Genomic DNA, 18,959 nt, shown 5'->3' with positions numbered 1-18,959 from the left:
CTATGTCCATTGCAACACTGGCATACAAATAAAGTATATCAAAGGTCTGAAATTAGATCTGATGGTAGCATTTTAAATGGGTGATTTTTTTAAAAAAAATTTTTTTAACACATAATGTTTTTGAACAGTTCACTTAATAAGCTTCTAACAAAAGTAGAGTTATCTATATTTTATGTTTCCCCTTCAGTTGAGTTCAAAATAAAATGGACACAACGAAATAACAAACACTTGATTTAAAAAAAATATATATATATATATAGTCGTTTAGATTAGTCGACTAATCGAAAAATTAGTCGAAAGATTAGTCGTTAGAAAATTAGTCGTTAGTGGCAGCACTAAACTAAACCCATTCTCCTAGACGTGCGAGTGTTGCTTGTCGGTAACAAGAAGCCAACAACCACACCTACTCACTCACTCTCTCACATACACACACACACGCACACTCACATTCTCTCTCTCTCTCTCTCTCTCAAAAATGTGAACGTAAATAAAGTAGGCTTATTGTAGATCTGCAAATGTTTCCACTGGTATTTCTTTGCAACCTCAATGAGAAAAGCAAGGCAGTCATACCTCCCATTTCAAAGAATGTAAATGTTCCATTGTTACAAATGGTAGCTGGTCTCCCCAACTAATAGGAGGCTCCTACTCCAGTACCCACACACACTGTGAAACTCATTGTGGCGTTTGTTCTGGTAATAAATTGCATTCTAAATGTATTGCCTTCATAGCCTGGTAATGCCACTCACCACTGTGCTTCTTCTCGTTAAGAGAATCTGGCTTCTCATGATTAAGAATTTAGGAAATGTCTCCAACTCTAGCAAAGTAATGGGCATAGACTATCACTCCCTCAGGAAATACACAAGGCCTTGGTTCTCAGTTACTGATGGTTTATTTGTTTTCTTTATTATCCACCATCAAACTCTTTGAATAACAGTAAAAGAACACAATAAACATTCACTCATAGCATGCATACAAACATCTTCTGAATCACATACGACATAAAAAGCGCAAACATACCTCGCTGGCTGCACATAACCATGAGGGAATGAGGTCATACGAAAAAGCCTTCAACGTGGCCTACTGATTAGCACATCGGACCTGTAACCGGAGGGTTGCCGGTTCGAACCCCGACCAGTAGGCACGGCTGAAGTGCCCTTGAGCAAGGTACCTAACCCCTCACTGCTCCCCGAGCGCCGCTGTTGATGCAGGCAGCTCACTGCGCCGGGATTAGTGTGTGCTTCACCTCACTGTGTGCTGTGTGTGTTTCACTAATTCAAGGATTGGGATAAATGCAGAGACCAAATTCTCGGATCAAAAGAGTATATACTAAATGTCCTTGTAACTTCAAGATACCCACAAAGTTTAAGGTATGCCGGTGTGACCGCAAGTCTCACAAGTTACCTTTCGGTTGGCTCTCCAGGTGAGATGTCTGTGTGCAACACAATGTCACTAATTAACAATAACCTGAGACAAATCAAAAAGAAAATAAACCAAAATAACATGCACAATAACAACATTACAAATAATAACACAACTAAACAAATATCATCAATGACAAACAAACTTTGGCAGTTGCATAGACATTGCGTGAACTTTGGTTTGGCTAGACCAATGATTTCAATCACATTCATAAGGGATTTCTAACATATAACTTCGCCTAAGCTTTATAAACTGATAATAAGCCACATTGGTAGTCAGGAAACGACATATGTAGGCAGACCTTTGCAGTATATAAATTTACATATTCTTCAAATGTAATTTCATTATGTTTGCAGAAGTTGCTACTACCATTTATGGCCCATCAGCCCTGGTGTCGGAGGGAAACGTTAGTATATTGTCGTGTGCCAGACTTATCTCTCAGAAAGGAGATTCTAGGTAGGCATGGCCAGGCTAATGCCTTTGTGTTTTACATACATACATCAGTACATACATTTTTCATTTATGTTGTGTCGTTTATCAATTAGGGTAAGGTGAGTGATGTCCGACAGAACCTACCAGAAGCACAGAATGCTTCCCCTCAGGAAACCTCTACTGCTGAAGAGCCTACGACAGATTTAAGACATGTTCTCCCTTCAGAGCCCACGCTACAACAATGTGGTAAGACACCAAGCAATGTGTTACAGCTGAAAAATCTTCCTTAGTTATGACACACAGTTTGCCTCTGTTTTCTCAGACGACTCCCTTGGCGAGGTTATGGACTTCCTTTCACTCCCTGCAAAAAACACCGGAAAACCCAGGGAGAAATCAAGAGGTGGGGCAGGGCTGGAATTTTATGGCGGCCATGGCCGTCGTTGTCCCTTGCGTTGACCACGAAATTTAAAATTCGGATGTTCACAGGCCACTAGTTTTGGTGCTTTGCATGACTTCCCCCTTTTTTTCCATATTCTGCTTAATGTCTGACTGATGCAGCTATTTTAATTTGTAGACAATGGCCTGTCTAAATAATCTTAGCATTCACAGCAGTAATGCTCAAGGGGTCTCAAGGGCCCACATCAACCTAGGCCATAATCACTCATTTGTGATTTTGCACCCCCCCTGTAAAAAAATTTAAATGCAATATCATTCTGCTTTAATCTCCCCTCTCTTCCGTTAAAATGTTCATAACTGCACCAAATTTTATGTGTATGATTAACCTGACATTCTCTAGGGGTATGCCAAGTTTCGTAGAATTTCATCCATGGGGGGGTCTAAAAAAATTAAGTTATGTATACATTTGGTGACTGTACACTCATTGGCCTGTAGATGGTGGTGCACACATATACACAGGCACACACACACTATCGGTATCGGCAATAAGAATGGCAGACACATAATTACAAATTCAGTAGGATTAAAGGAAAACCAAATATTCATCATCATTTGGCTGCATTTCCTGTATTGGCGTTACATAGTCGTTTATCCACCAGATGGCGTATCGTTGCAGTGAGACGTAATTTTGTTGGAAGTTAAATCTAAAGTGGGTTACCGCAGAGAACGTCTAATAAGGGTAGGAGGATTTCCACATGAAATGTAATTCCCATTTCTTCTTGAAGCCGAAATTAATCTGAGAATGTTTATTGGACATGCTTGGTTTTAATTGCAGGTAGGCTACGTTAATCTTATACAAGTTACCAGCTTAGGACATAGGTAAAAATAATGATACCGTTAGCATTGGTTGAGTGATGGATAGGGATGTCCCGATCCGATATTTGGATCGGATCGGCTGCCGATATTAGCAAAAAATGGGGGATCGGACTGCACGGGAAAATCCCGATCCGGACTCCTGATCCAGTTTGTTTTCAAAACTCCGGTCCGTGTTTTCCAGCGCACCGATGTAGGTAATCCATTCCAGTTTTTTTCAGCTTTTCCCGCCAAATTCGGTCCGCGTTTTTCAGCACACCTAGCGACCTGTCCAGCATCCCACTTGTCTGTGCATGTCCCACTAAGAATTTAAAGTTAGAGCAAACATTTCATGTCACAGTTGAATTAATATAGCCTAATGTTAACCGCGACCGCGAGTGTCCGCGAGACCCTCTTACTAAGGCTCTTATGCATGTTGCTGCTGACAGCTTTGCCTGTCTAACGAATGTTATCTCCGCAATTTAAGATTGTTTGTGTAATGCATAGGCACAGCACGCACTTTAATTTCCCTATTTTTACAATCGGCTAGCCTAACAAGCGCATTTCATTTCAAAAAGCAACCTGGTCAATCGCTAACAACTAAGTGCACCTAGGCCTACAACTCTACACATCCAAAAGGGTAGAAGCTTCCAGTAGGCTATCATAACTTTTTTTACCATTTAGTCTGTGCATTGGCGCAGCCTACGACGATGTGAATTAGTGACAGCTGTTGTTGCAGTAAACTAAAGCTCCTGTCTCTAAATAGTGTAGATAGGCCTACGTGCTATGTTGCTTGATTTTCTGTAATAAATGCAGCCTGTAGCTTAGGTTACTTCAGCAAACCCAGACCAGTTGTGGCATCAGTTTCGCTTTTAAAACGCAACAGTGAGAGGCTTTTTAGCGCAGTCTCACTTACCATTGATGAGCACAGGAGCAGGCTGACACCTGAGTATGTTGAAATGATCACCTTTGTAAATAGAAGAAGAATCTCCCCATCATGCTCAGACTACAGCCAGGGCAAACAGTAGAAATTGAAGGGAGTATGGAGATGGAGCAGTAAAGTGTGGAGGAGATGGCAATACTGTAGAAGGCGTGACAGTTATTTGGGTTGTTATAGCCAATTCAGTGTGTGTGTGCTAATTTGTCTATTTTCTACTCAGGTTTTGTGTGTGTTGCTTTTATATATAATTTTATATTGTTTACACTGATGGCTTTTTTAAGCCTTGGTTTACACTCTTGAGCAGAGCACTGATGCCAACTCAGTTTGTGTGGTTAATTGACTATTTACTATTTTGTGTTTATTTAACCCTGTTAAGAATAAACAGGTCAGCTTCTTATTACCAACCACTGTGGATTATTCAAACTAACCTAATTAAGTTGGCTAGTTGTTAAAGAGTAAAACCCTTTTCAACATGAGTATAACAACAAAATAAGTAAATATCTTTAATCTTTAATACATGCTTGGATCGGCCGGTATCGGTATCGGCCGATGCTAAAAGCTACAGTATCGGATCGGAAGTGCAAAAAGCTGGATCGGGACATCCCTAGTGATGGAGGCCAATTTGATTATTGATGTATTTGTAGAAAACCATAAATGCGGTTATAGGCTACCAAGCAAATTGATAACAACACTAATTGTATCTTTCGACTGTCATCTCTCTTCTGACCATAGCTTAGTAGCTAGGCTACTAACAGGAGCTAAGTGAGTTAGCCACAACGCGTTCGCTAACGTGATGGATGTCTAATGGAAAATATACCTGAACGATAACCTGGCTATGATGCATCGTCAACACCGGGCTGAGACATTTCTGCTCAAAGTTTCAAAAAGCCTCTCAGTTAACGTTCATTCCCAAACACCCACTAGGCTACTTCAATCTAGGGCTGGGATGTCGACGCAAAATATGAGCGTCGATTCGTCAAGCATAACGTGTGCTGCTAAATATTTTTAGTTTTACACCTTCAGTGTTTTCCATACGTTGACTAATCTGTGGCTGGGCACCACGAAATCAAAACTGGCCACCACACATTGATGTTCTATGTTGTAGGCCTACTATTTAAGTTAAAGATAAGATAAAATAATTTCATTGAGCTGCACTTTTTTACTCACATCCTTTCCTGCCCGCCCGCTCTCTCTAAATGTAGCAGAGCCTGCTGCTCCCTCTGCATGTGCATTTAACAAAATATTCACGATTGTTAAAGGATTGTTGTTGCCACATAGAAGCACTGCATAGAACACAGTGGGGTAAATTGCTAAATTATGTTTATTATGTTTTTAATGTGATTTGCTTCAGTGCTAAACCTTGTGGAAAAGAAAATTCTCCCAGAACTTTGTCTGGACTTCCCACTTCTTAACAGGGATTGTCGGTCTAGGTTCTCAGCTCTGTGCTTAGCACTCTAGATGGTTTTCTTTTTGTAACCTCTTTGAATAAATCTATTTTACATTTAATTCCATTTAAAAACATAATCAGGAAAACATGGAATTTATTACAATGTGATGCTTCTCTGAGAAATGTTTTTCAAGAGCCTCCTGTTTTCAGTTTTAAAAGAGCTCCTACCTTAAATGACAAACTTGTCCACAGCTATCTACCACCACCCTCTAAAAACACTTGGCTGTCAAAGAAACCACAAGGTAGCTTCAAATGTGGTCATTGTAATCACTGCCCTACTGTAGTTCAAGGTAAAACATTTGAATATATACATAGTCAAAGAACACATGAGATACAGCATTTTATTAATTGTAAAACAACATTTGTGATTTATAAACTGGAATGTCCCCTCTGTAATGTTTTTTACATCGGCAGAACCAAACAAAGGTTACAAGATAGAGTCTCAGTGTGCAATTCATAATTTGGGTTACAATTTGTACCCATTATACCCACCCACCATTATGAATTCAGGGGTTGTTTAAGTTCTGATTTCAGTGGACAATTCATTCGGTTTTAACATTTCAATAGTAATGGCCCACACCACCCTAACATACGAAAACTCCTTTTAAAGTTATTGCACACCTGAAATCTCTCCATGATCTGACAAAAAAGGTAATGCACGGTCCTGCTCAGTCATGCATGCCACAAAATTTTCAAGCGCTATTATCACGACGGTAGCCTCACGGAGGAGGAGAAAAGGCCTGTGAGCTAAAGCAATTGTTTTTCAGTCCTTGAACAATCATGCAAGAACCGTATTTGACGAACATAGAATGGCCACAGAACTTTTGCAAAGATATGCTTCCATTGGCTACACCAGACGAGCAAGTTTTTCCCCCCTTTACTGTCTATGCGTGAGAGCAGCGTGTATGCGCACCGCTTCCGTTGTTGTTTAAAGATTGAATGGGAAATGGATTTGGAGCCAAAGGCTAAAATTTAACGCAGCTACAATTTGTAAGGATCACCAATATCAATGTAATGTTACAGATGTATGGCTACATACATTCTTAAAATGGTTCTGGTCTAGACTTAAATATCTATTGAAAACTTCACAATGGAGCGTGTTTTTAGAGCGTGATCTGCAGGCGACCTGTTGGCTATTTTTAGAAGGTGCGCTGGGGGCCCCTCATAGGCGTCCCGTGGGCACCGTGTTGGAGACCACTGCTGTAGCGACTGTGGAATGACGCCCCCTGCTGACCACCATCATACCTGTTTGTTTTTCTGTGGGTTTACCTTTGTTAAATGAGGGGTTTGCCATTAGCTAATTGGTCCCACCCACACACCTGAGAACACTCATGGAATTGATGTCTTTTATTTCAGTATGCCACACAAGAGACTGCTCACTTCCTGATGAAGGCTTCATGCCGAAACGCGTCGAAGTGTATTAATTATGTTGTGCCCATTAAAATAAAGGCATTTTAACTACAAAGAAGATGAGTGACTTGGTATTCTACAACTTTTCTAACTACGTTATGAATTGCATCCACACATCAGCAGCCTTTTAACTGTGTTAATGTTAATAGCAAGGATTCCCACGCGAACGTCTTAAAATGACAGGCACTCAATTAGACATACACTACTGAACTTTATTGAATGCTACCTCTGACTAAGAATGCATTGCTTTGCACTTGTATAGTCTTTTATTTTGGAATCTTAAGAGCAATAAACATATTGCAATGTTAAAGAATTCATGTTTTTTCATTCAGATATGTAAATAAACATGTATAAGTTGCTATTAGTGAATTAATGGAAAGATAATCGAATCGGACTGACAAAATAATCGCTAGATTAATCGTTTAAAAAATAATCGTTTATCCCAGCCCTACTTCAATCCTCTATTTTCAAAGGTGATTCAAGTAAGGAAGAGCATGGTTAAAAGTAAAGTAACTAGGACTGAAACTACATAAATTCGTCAAAGTGAATAATTTGTGTCAACTCGCCGCAATGTAGATTTATTAACGCACCCGTGATAAACTACATAAACCAAATGTTTTAGAGCGCACGTTGAAAGATGTATCCAGGGCAGGGCTTTACCTACACATATATGTTGCACGCGCTACAAAAATCATTCTTAGCGATGGGTGATTTAATACCAACGTTACACCGGTCTGATACAGTTTTGCCTATGGCTATGCGTGAGACTGAGACGCTTGTTTGTTTGTTTGAAGTCCGTGTTTAGGGTGTGAGGTGAATCGGTGTGCTTTGATTCCAGCTTGCTAGTTGTAGTCTATGCGATTGAAAAGCATGTGTGTGTGTAAAGTATCCAAACAATTGTGGCTGCTTTAGCCACAGACCTTCAGCTACATATAGGCTACTGTACAGTGGAAGTGGCCACTTCATTCGCACTTTCAGCTGGGTGAAATGTATTACAACTTTTTGCCAAGAGGTGGCAGCTTAAGTCTGCTTGATACTGTAAGCCAGATGTTTTCAACCAGTGGTCCTAGGACATTGCTGGTGGTCCCTGACCATGGATTCAGTAGTTGCAATGTGGAAATCAGTATTTTTCCCACGAACAATAATGAATGAACAGTCTAGTGACTCATTTCATGAAGGCTCTTTTGGACATGTCAGTTGTTTGTACCACTGGTTAGATGTAAAACTGCATTTCGTTTTAGACTATTGGTATTTAATTTGTGCATTGACAATGGAGTTGAATATCATATGAACTAACGATGACTAAAATCTTGCAAATGTAGAAGAAGAAACATTCACAAAAATCCATGGCATGACCTCTCTTCTTGATAGCTGTTGAAAACTGCATGGAAATGACAGGGATTGTTTTGTTTTTTGTAAAATAAATAAATAAATAAATAAATGTAAAACTGATACCTTCTGCTTTCCCCAAATACAATGTAGCCTACAGGTGTACATGACCTTTCATCAGTCCAGTTGCAATGGATGAACTGTGATGAACTGCCCTACTTGTGATTGTTTAGAGATTTTAAAGGTTTTATAACAATGCTACGAATTTTTTGGCTAGTGCTACAAATTAGAGGTCCCGTCCGCTCCCGCAATATTCTGTCCCGCTCCCGCATTAATGTGTAATTTTTAGTCCTGCTCCCGCCCGCATCTGTAACATGATGTCCCGCTCCCGCCCGCTAAAGCCCGCATGCAGGAGGGATAGCCTTTTCAGTTTTTCTTTCTGTCTCACGAAAGGAGCACACACACCTGAAAAAGACTCCAGATGTCAGTTTCTTGGTTCTGAATGTAGGCTACCAACTGAAGTATAGGCCTAGTCTGGTGCCCTCTTCCTCTGTCATGCTTTCGATTTTTGAGTTTTGACAATGAGCAGCAGGAACAAACTGAACCCACGTAAACGACAATATAGGCTATAGGCCTGCTATCCGTCAGTTATGCTTAAACCCCGTTTTTTAATGCCGCCTAACAGAACATCCAGCTGAACTATAGTTATGAACACTACTTTAATCATTTCTATATTTAATTTTACACACACATTTAATTTGCGGGAGAGCAGTGAATCATCGGTTTGTCCCACACCCGCAAACGCACCTCTCTCATCCCGCTCCCGCAAAGAGCTTTCAAAAGTTGTCCCACGCCGCAGTCTTTTGCGTCGGGACCCGCGGGTCTACCACGGGAGTGCAGGCCTCTACTACAAATCTATTCACCTTCGCAGCGCCAGTAGGCTACTTGCTGTGTGGCCCGCACACACATACACAGGCATGCCAAACAAGCATACACAAAAGTTTCAAGAGTGGGGGATGGAGTAGAAGATGGATACAAATTGATTAGTGTGATTTATGTTCGCGGAACGGATGTACAGGACTGAGCGGTGGTCATATTTTGTACCGCTATGCGGTACATCTAGTTAATTTAAAACATTCAGCAGCCAGAAGACGAGGCAAGAAATTTAGATAATATGCAGCTTTGGAAAGCAATAGCCTACTGTCAGCTGTCATGGATCCATTCCCTTATGTTGTTGGAGTGAAGTAATGTTTTCCTTGATAATGTGTTAACGTTAGCGTTAATTTATCGGATTCTCTCACATTAATGCAAGGAGGAATTCTATAAACACTACCCTGGCCCATAGCGTTAATGTTATGACGAGATAGCTCGCAAAGCCTTGCCTAACACTATATCACATGTATCCCATCACATGAAAGAGCTTTTTCTCAGCTTTTAAACTGTCAGCCGCTAGTTGCAGTGATAAACGGTTCACAAGAAAAGTTACTTTAATTTAATCATATTATTGTGCATACAGTTCTGTGCCCATTTCCCAACCCATTCATCTCGGTGGAATATCTCAGGAACTCTTCACTCAACACATGACAAACCATATGTCAGAATAAACAACTGACCTTACCAAACACAAAGGTGTAAATCATTCCCCTGTACAATTGGCTGTTCCAGAGTAATCCGGTTTTGAAATTACAGCACATTTCTACATGCATGTCTCCAACTTTGGGCTTTTAAGTTTACAATGTGCTTAAATTGTTTAATACCGGTACATGATTTTATAACAGGCTAAATACAAAATAAATGTTACATACAGCCTAGACATATGTAAATATTACAATCAGATGATTTACAGTTCTGTGTAGGCTAATATTTCATGTTTCTGTTATACAGGTCTACTGCTGTGAATAGGCTAAATTCAACTTTGATCATTTTTATGTAGGCCTACTGTAGGCTATTGTTAACTTTGGCCTCGGTTCCCTGAGTGTGGCCTTCGTGCCCCCTGCCAAATATGCCTAACTGAAGGCCAAGTCGCCTTTACCCTAAAATTATAAAATTCCAGGCCTGAGGTGGGGTGTAGAAATGTTCCCTAATATGTGCCTGCCAACATAAATAGTCCATAGCCTACCTAACTACGTAGCCTTATGACAGAGCAGAAGGTAGTGGTGAAAAAAATGTTGGTGAAAGTGCAGTGAGCTGCAAAAAATGTGACTTGTTTTGTGTGCTATGGCAGTCGTTCTTAAACTGGGGATCACCAAAGAGCCTATACGGGAGGGGTTGCGAAATGATTTGCAGTCTAAATTAAAGAACATTTTCTAAAGGTTTCTAGACCAACATGCTTAAAAGGAACTCCCAACTATTTAGACATGCTACAATCGCCCTCCCCTACAAAAAAAAAAGTTAGAAACACATAAAATAATTTTGTTATTTCAATAAATCCTCATAATTTAATACACCATTTGAACTACAGAGTATTGTAGCGTCCGCAATGAACTCTGGGTCGATGCCGTGTATTGGTTGCAGTCAGGTTTAGAGGCATAGGCAGTGCTAGTCATTGGGCAGTCAGGCAATTGCCTAGGGCCTCGGCCACTAGGGGGCCTCGTCGGATTTTGTATTTTGTGTTTTTTTTTAAATTTTTTAATTATTGTTATTTTGATCCCGTACATACACAAACACATGCATGCATACCAGGGATGGAATTTAGCACCCGGGTAAATTGCGCTTATTTGAAGTTACCTACAAAATCTACCAGTGAGCCGCCCCACAGCATATGCCGCAGTGCTTTACTTTCTGACGCTACAATTAAGACACTGCTCTCGTGCCACTACTACGCCTCCAAATTGTCCTTTGCCCAGGGCCTCTCTCCCTCTGCACTAACATGCACCGATTAAAAAAGGGAGCCTTTTGCTCTTAAAAGAGGCACAGCACTTTTTTGACAAGGCACTATGCTATTCGGTTGCTGTTGTACATGCAGGACTACTGCGATAATAGATAAGATAAGCATGATCATTTTGGTCGTTATATTCGTCATGGTAAATTTTCATACGGTTACAGCTGCTGACAAAGTAGAGCTCTTTATAATAGACACTGGTTCTCGGTTGACATTGGCAATCGGTTTTGACGCACTCTTGCTTCCTCACCTCTCTGATGGTCTTCATTTTCATGTAAATCTCAAGTACTGTCTTCCGCTTTATCCTTCTGATTTACGGTGCACTATGAGAGCTTGATGGTACATGTTAAACCCATTTAGGATATAGAAGATATGATGTTTGAGCATTATTGCTGAAAGCAATATGTTTATAAAATCCTACCATTGAATAAAGATCAGACGTGCATATATAAATGGTCTAGTTGGCATTTGTATTAAAGTTAGATTATTATACCCTACAGATACCCAGAGAGAGTCCACCACTGTACAAGGCAGGTAAATGCATTTCTTATTCTTCTTATTAAGCTTTACGTGCATTGACATAATGCTACATTAAAATAAATGATTGATTTCTATTTTAAAAAATCCACCACAGGGATAAGCTAATGAGACCACAGTGTTTCTGTGGAAATAGATTCTGGATTTAAATGATTGTAATATATCATTATGATTGTAAAATATATTACTCTACAACAGATTAATTTACTATGTTATGTGTACAATTCAAGATGCACCATTATGTCGGCGACTCTTCCTGTGACATCCAAATATGGAAAATATTTGATAGTGTGCAGGGCAAGCTTTTGTCAAACTTTTATTTGCCTACTCACTGCTTCACTTGTGTTTGTTGTGTTGTTGAAGGAACAGCCTAATTGCGGATGTTGTTGTGAAGCTTGCTTGCCTGATAGAGCTGTTTGAGAAGTGCTTAGGGTGCTGCAGTGATGCCTGCAGTATCACTACAGAACGCAAGGGACTTGCCTTCCATGTGGTGCAGCAGTGCTGGAGCTGTGGCAAGACCAGGAACTGGGCGAGCCATCCTCCAGACCACCAGCCACCTGACCCAACAGTCTCTCAAGAAGTAAGGGTCTGGCTAATGTTCATTTCGTAATGAGACGAGACCAAATATGTTTGTCAACAACCTTTTCTTCCACGACTAAGACGAAATGTTGCTAAAGATGGGTCTTTGATAACAAAACTGCCATAAGTGAGACCAGTGGCCAAATTCACACACCGTTCGCGTCACAGTATGTGTCATACAGATGTCAGACACGCATTGCGTGAAAGAGCAGAACCTAAGCTTTCCAACGATATTAGTGGGTAAACGGTGTGATAAATGGTTCTTAAGACAATTATAGTAGGCTAATGTTGAACTTTAATGAAATTTAATATTTATATTCTGCACATGGCTCTGCACACCCATTACTCTCAGTGAAATATCTCACAAGCGCTTTACTCAACACATGGCAAGCCATATTTCAAAATTATCAGCAGACCTTAATGAATACGAGGATATAATGCATACATCTACAATAAGCCGTTCCTGAATTATCATCACTTGGGAATGTGTCTCTAAAATCAGCAACATGACACTTTTAGCTAAGTTGCATTGAAATAATTCAACAAGTGTGTTTTGTCAGGTAATTATGACATTCAACCAGTATTTGAGATGAATAAAATTTAACTAAGATACCTTGGTCTTTTTTCAGTAAAACTAGACTAAAATGATGAGACTTTTAATTGACTAAAACTTGACTAACATGTTGATATGTGAATGACTAAATATGACTGAAAACTGACATTTGGCACAAGATTAAATAAGATAAAAAAAACAGGTGATAAAATTAACAGTACAGATTAGTCAACGTATGGGAAACACTGACATGCAACTTTCAGTCGTGAAGGAGATAAGTAAGGGATAATTGACGACACGGTGGTCTGTTAACAGAAATTAATGCACGGTTGAGGTTGTAATACGGCCCGATGCGTAGTGTTGGGTCGTTTAAACCTCGTAAGTGCATTAATTTCTGTTAACAGACCACCGTGGAGTCCATTATCCCTCTTATTCCACTGTTGCTACTTGCGTTGTGTTCATTTCCGGTTATAATTTAAATGTTTTAATCGCTAGAACTGTCTTGTTTGTAGCACTACTTTTTCCCGACACATTTCATCTAATTTCTTAACTTGCAGGACAAACTGTCGTTACTAGTTCTAAATGGATAGTTGCTACAGCCAAGGCCAGTCCTTAGTTCTATCTCTCCCGTTGTCAAGCGGGCATATCCCAGGATTCTGATTAACTTTAGCTTTGAAACTTAGCCTGCTGCCATCGATCTAGCTCAAAGCTTCATCATATGCTACAATGTTGCTATGTTCTGAACGTCTGTATTTTACAGCTCCGATGCAACGTGACCGTTCATTTAAACTTCACTTAAACGAGTTCCGCGAAATAATATACAAGTGTGATACAGACAAAAAAAAAACATACTTCATAGGTGTGCAAATAACATACGTTTAATGGTCGTTCTAAATTACGTAGGACAATGGGGAAATTCAACCAAGCAGTGGGATAAGTTACTGTATTGTCTGAATAAGGGACTGATCATGGGACAGACCCTTCACCTCTCATTAGTCATGGTAAATCAGTTTCACTCTGGTATATCCATGATAGCATAGCCATTTACTATGGTAATGGTGCATCCGCATTTTATTCTGAATCAAATTACTAATTAAAATTAACTGTAAACACTGTTTCATATAGACACCTCAAGAGTCAGAGCCCTTACCCGAAGACGTGGAGGAGGAGGAGGATGAAGAGGAAGATGTGGAGGAGGAGGATGAAGAGGAGGAAGATGAGAAGGAGAAACGGAAGTCAAAGAGGAAAAGGAAGGACAGTGATGAAGAGTGGGATCCAAGTTCTGAAGAGTTCATGGAGACGAGCAGCGAGGATTCTGAAGGTGTTGATGAAGGGGAGGAGCATATTCTCCAGGTTGCGTGGTGCTGTGACTGTGGAGAGGAGGCCAGTGCCCGCTGCTTCAAGCAGAAACACCTGCAGCTCTACTGCTGTGTTAAGTGTGGCTACAAGGTCGGTGACCAGGAGCTGGACTGCACAGACGACCAACAAACCCAACACACCATCAGCCCAGAGGCCCCTACTGCTGCAGACCAAGAGAGCTCTTGTGATATTAGCCAAGCAGCTGACCACGCATGCAGCCCAGACGCCAACAGCAGTAACAACCAAACTGCTTCCAGTGATCGTCTTGAAGATTCAAATAGCATTAGCAATCAAGGGGTCATAAACTGTGATGAGCTGCATAAAACCAGAAATGGCAACCAAGGGTCAATTAGCAAAGGGTTAATCAGCAGCAGCAGCCACAGAGTCTGTAGCGATCCAAAACAGGGTTCTGTGAGCAGCAGCGACCACAGAGGTACCAGAAATGAAAGCCCAGAAGACACCAGCAGTAGAAATCAGGGCGGTAACACTGCGTCTGAAGTCGAGTCGTCTAACAGCTGCCACCAGGAAACTAGTGCAGCAAATGAGGAGAGACGACACCCTCCAAAATATGCCGTCTACTTCAGTGATCTGTACAGCCTGCAGACCCATGTGGAATACTCTCATGGCTCTAAACGTGAGCTCTGTCCAGACTGTGGAAAGTTTATCGACAGGCACGACGGCCGAACTTCGCACGTCTGTGATCACAAAGTGAGGCTGTTCTCGTGTCTGACTTGTGGCAAGCGCTGCGTCAATGAGGTAGGCCTCCGTAGACACAGTTATATGCACACCGAAGACTATGTGCTTCCCTGTCAATGCTGCTACAAGAAGTTCAGGTTCCAGAAAGACAAGCAGGAGCACGAGGAGACCCACAAGGGGGAGAGCTTGAAGTACCGCTGCTCCGAGTGCCCCAAACGGTTTGCAAATCGCTCCAGTCGAAACGCTCACAGGAAGACCCACTGGAAACATGGTAGGTTTTTCTGTAATGTTTGTAACAAGGGCTTCCCCGATCCCCATCACCTCAAGAGACATGAGTTGGTCCATACGGGAGTGAAGCCCTACAGCTGTAAGCTATGCAACTGTTCCTTCAACCAACCAGGCCATCTCAAGTCCCACATGCGCCTCCACACAGGGGAGAGACCCTTCAAGTGCCAGGACTGTGGGCAGTGCTTCAACCACAACGTCAGCCTCAAGAACCACATCCAGCGCAAACATGGACCAGTAGCTGAGGGGGATTAGGTGTGTGGGGGGATGACTGGACCGGACCAAAGGAACTGGGTCTGATGACCAAAAAGAATAGGTGCTACAGGATTCAACAGGGAAACGCAAATGGTCAAAATTTAGTCATTATGTCTTAATGATCGTAATGAATTCCTTTTTTTGTATATCTCATTGTTTGCCAGGAAGTTGGCCATAAATCTAAGGAATAGAAAATACTAATCACTTTAGAATTTTACATTAATGTGTAAAAGCATCAATAAACCACTCAACTGGAGAAACCTTCCCAAATGTAAGATGTAGACCTTGGGGTTAATTTACAAACTATGGCTACACAATATATAATTTATATATTCATGTCACGCTCAATCAATGTTTGACAAACAGTCAAACCCAATAGAAGTGCTGTTCTTCTCATGCACTAGGCATACTCACCAATCAGAAGTGCTGTTCTTCTTGTGCACATGACATGATCACCAATCGGAAGTGGCCCAATTTAAAATGACAACTTTAATATTGAATTAAACTTGACTTCAAAAAACTATATCGGAAATGAAATCGCTGTCACAATGTCTGTCAAGAAAATCGAAATGATATATTTTTCTCCATCATCAAATTGTGCAGCCCTAGAAGAAACCCTACGCAACGAAGAGCCAGAAGCAACAATGTGTGTTGTGTGACATTTAGGCTTATTTCAGTAGCCTGTTGTGTATGTGTAACCTGTGTTCACATTATGTAGTCCAACTCAGGCCCCTAAATCGAAATGGTCATTGTGGTGTAGGAATCAACATTCCTGAATTTAAAAAAGACCTGAGATATAGATCAAATAATCTCCTCTTAGTATATACAATCGAAATGACTGGCATAATAATATCACTAAGAGATAAAACCATTACAATCTCTAATATACTCAGATGTAATGGCTGTACTGCAGAGCTTTGAAAGTGGTGATTCAGTCAGAGGAGATCTACTGATGGAAGTTAGAAATATATAAGGTATTAGAATCCTAGGATTAATGGTTCAGTTCTGTTGGGTTCCAGCACATATTGGAATTAGGGGTAACAAAAAGGCAGATGGATTAGACAAAAAAGGCACTAAAAATTAATAAATAGAAATTAATGTTCCAATAGGGAAAGGAGAAGCGAAAGCTAAACTTTTAAATTTGATATAAACAGATGGCAACAATAATGGGAAGCTGAACCTAAGGCTATGCACTATTAAATATTGAAGGAACAAGAATGAATATGCAAAATAATAGGAAAGAATAGTGTACAGGTTTGAATGCGACACTTAAACTGGTAAGAAGTAGTAATGGTTTATGCACAGAATGCCAAACACAGAAAGATGTGGATCATGTTTTATTTACATGTAGCTATAAGCAGACAAAGATGGCAAGAAATGGACGATAATCTTGGAGAACAAGAAATGCTGGGATTTTTGCTGCACCCAGTGTGAATTAGCAGCTTGTTAAACCTAGTACATTTGCAGGCAGACGAAATGAAGCCAACGCAAGATAAACTTACTGATAAGCGCACATCCCTTGGGTATTGTGGTTCGAGCAGGCAAAGGGTCTGCAACTGTTGTTGGATATTTGGCTTTTGCCTCGACTTGCAGCCTGGCCACTTAAATCCAATGCATAGCCGATGTCAATGTTGCAAGAAAGCAAACTAAATAAGTCACATTTGTTTCGTTTTAAATCACTTAGGGAGACATAGGTTAGGCTACATGATCCAGACGTTGCGTCATGGACTATATATATAGGCCTACAGCCTGTGCGTTTAAAAATAGTTTTCATACACAACGCAATGAGTAGGCTAATAATTGGATATAGGTCATTGCTATGCATCTACTAAAATGTATAGTCAGTTACCTTGTCAACCCACACAATAGCCTAATATGACAACATTTACATTTTTCTTTTATTTACCATAAAGTCCGGTATAATACAGCCTAAACCATGTAGTTATTAGGTCAAGCATCAGTAGCTTAATCCAAGTAGTAGTTGTTTTATTTGTCGTCATCCAGAAATGCAAACCAACATGGACGCGTGAGGACGCTCGTGCCCACCCCAACACTAAACTCGTGCATGAGCTGTCATCAGCATAGACATAATATACATAGACGCCGGCTGCTGAAAACAAGAAATGCGGCCGCCATCTTGGACCGGTCATACTCCTCGTTGCGTTGCAGCAGAAAACACAAGATGACAGCACTGTGCAGCATGTTCCTGCTCAAATCGGCGGACCATACACGGGGGATTTAGCCTGGCGGGCCATCCTATATCATTGAAATGTATAGTCTGGAATCGAACCATTCACCTCGCTTAATCCAAGGGGCGGGCAGAGAATTGTCTTTCAAACTGCCTAGGCATGCAATAGGCCAGCGCTACGACCATATCCATTATCCGGGTCGGCAAAACGGCAAATACATCCTTCTTGAAAGGAATGACTTAAGTGCATTGTGTTGCTCAACTTTCAAAGAATAGCACTAGTCCAACTCCTCCAAAGTTGACGCTAACGCCGATTCAAACAACCGCTCTTCGTTCGCCATAGCCACCTTCCTTGTTGTTCACTGTCGCAGGACTGTCGTTATCCTGTTAAGCCCGCCTTAAGACTCTAACAAAATAGAGCGCTGTGACTGGATGACGTCCACGGCGTCAGCCAATAGAAATCCCTATGATTTGGTACTAGACGTACAGGCTGAGCAAATTAATTTGCCGCCGCTAGGGTGCGTCTAGATTTCTAGGCTACGGGGGATTTACTTTTCACAAGTAAGATTTAACATTACCGTACTATTGGTTGTATTTTGTATTTTCGAACAATGTGGCCTGTATCATAGCTACATGCATGACCTTTGCAGCAAAAAAAAAACGTGTGAAAATCTGTTCGGTATTCAGTGAGGTATGATTAATTTAATGCGCTGACAGCTCATTGCACCAGCCAAAGAGATTACACTGAGTGGAGTGGATGACCGATCCAAGATGGCGGCCCCACGTCTCGTCAGCGCTAGTAGGTAGCCTGGTAGGGAGTAGCCAGAGCATTCTCTGGAGTAGCGGTCGATGCGGCGTCTATGTATATTATAATTCAGTGGTGAAGTCCCGCCCCTTCCGTTTGCCTCCATGGGACCTATCTATCAAAAAAATTTGAACGGCAGTCTATGGCGAAAAGTAAATTATTTTCTGGTCCCGGTTGACTTGTGCCTTGAATTACCCATATGATGTTTGTCAATTTTAAAGATAATTTTTCATGTAAAGACATTTGCAGTTTGTTTCGTAACTATTGAATTACAACATTGTGAAAGATCGTGAATTCAACGACTACAAACCCATCAGTCAGCGCTTAGTGGCGTTAGCTCATTCACAGCCACACTAGATCGTACAAGCATACCAGCAACAGGTCGTAATTGGGCTTTCCTTGCCGAAGAAAATACCATGAGTCAGAGGATTAAACACATCAGGTAAGTTGTATTCGTCCATAGACTGTACATTACATACTGTTAAGTGACATAGCAGGCAGCAAGATGACACCGTTAAATAGCAAAACAGCTCTTATCGTTTCATTACGTTGGTGACGTACATCGTTCGAGACGAGAGATGTAGTCCACTGAGTGG

General features: G+C 41.0%; 1 protein-coding gene across 2 annotated transcripts in view; it reads left to right on the top strand.

Annotated features, from left to right (window-relative positions):
- The window catches only part of LOC125302884 (zinc finger protein 84-like), a 45,991-nt gene that overhangs the window by 24,821 nt on the left and 2,211 nt on the right, over window positions 1–18,959 (top strand). For both annotated transcript variants that reach the window (XM_048256220.1, XM_048256229.1), the window contains 5 exons: window positions 1,965–2,097; window positions 2,174–2,251; window positions 11,607–11,640; window positions 12,007–12,223; window positions 13,901–15,370. In XM_048256220.1, coding sequence (XP_048112177.1) covers window positions 1,965–2,097; window positions 2,174–2,251; window positions 11,607–11,640; window positions 12,007–12,223; window positions 13,901–15,370 — 1,932 coding nt within the window. Of the gene's footprint in view, window positions 1–1,964; window positions 2,098–2,173; window positions 2,252–11,606; window positions 11,641–12,006; window positions 12,224–13,900; window positions 15,371–18,959 lie in introns of those variants that run through there.

The sequence above is a fragment of the Alosa alosa genome, chromosome 1, assembly GCF_017589495.1.
Source record: "Alosa alosa isolate M-15738 ecotype Scorff River chromosome 1, AALO_Geno_1.1, whole genome shotgun sequence".
Classification (NCBI taxonomy): domain Eukaryota; kingdom Metazoa; phylum Chordata; class Actinopteri; order Clupeiformes; family Clupeidae; genus Alosa; species Alosa alosa.
The sequence above is the reverse complement of the archived record's forward strand: the minus strand, read 5'-3'. Positions and strand labels throughout refer to the sequence as shown.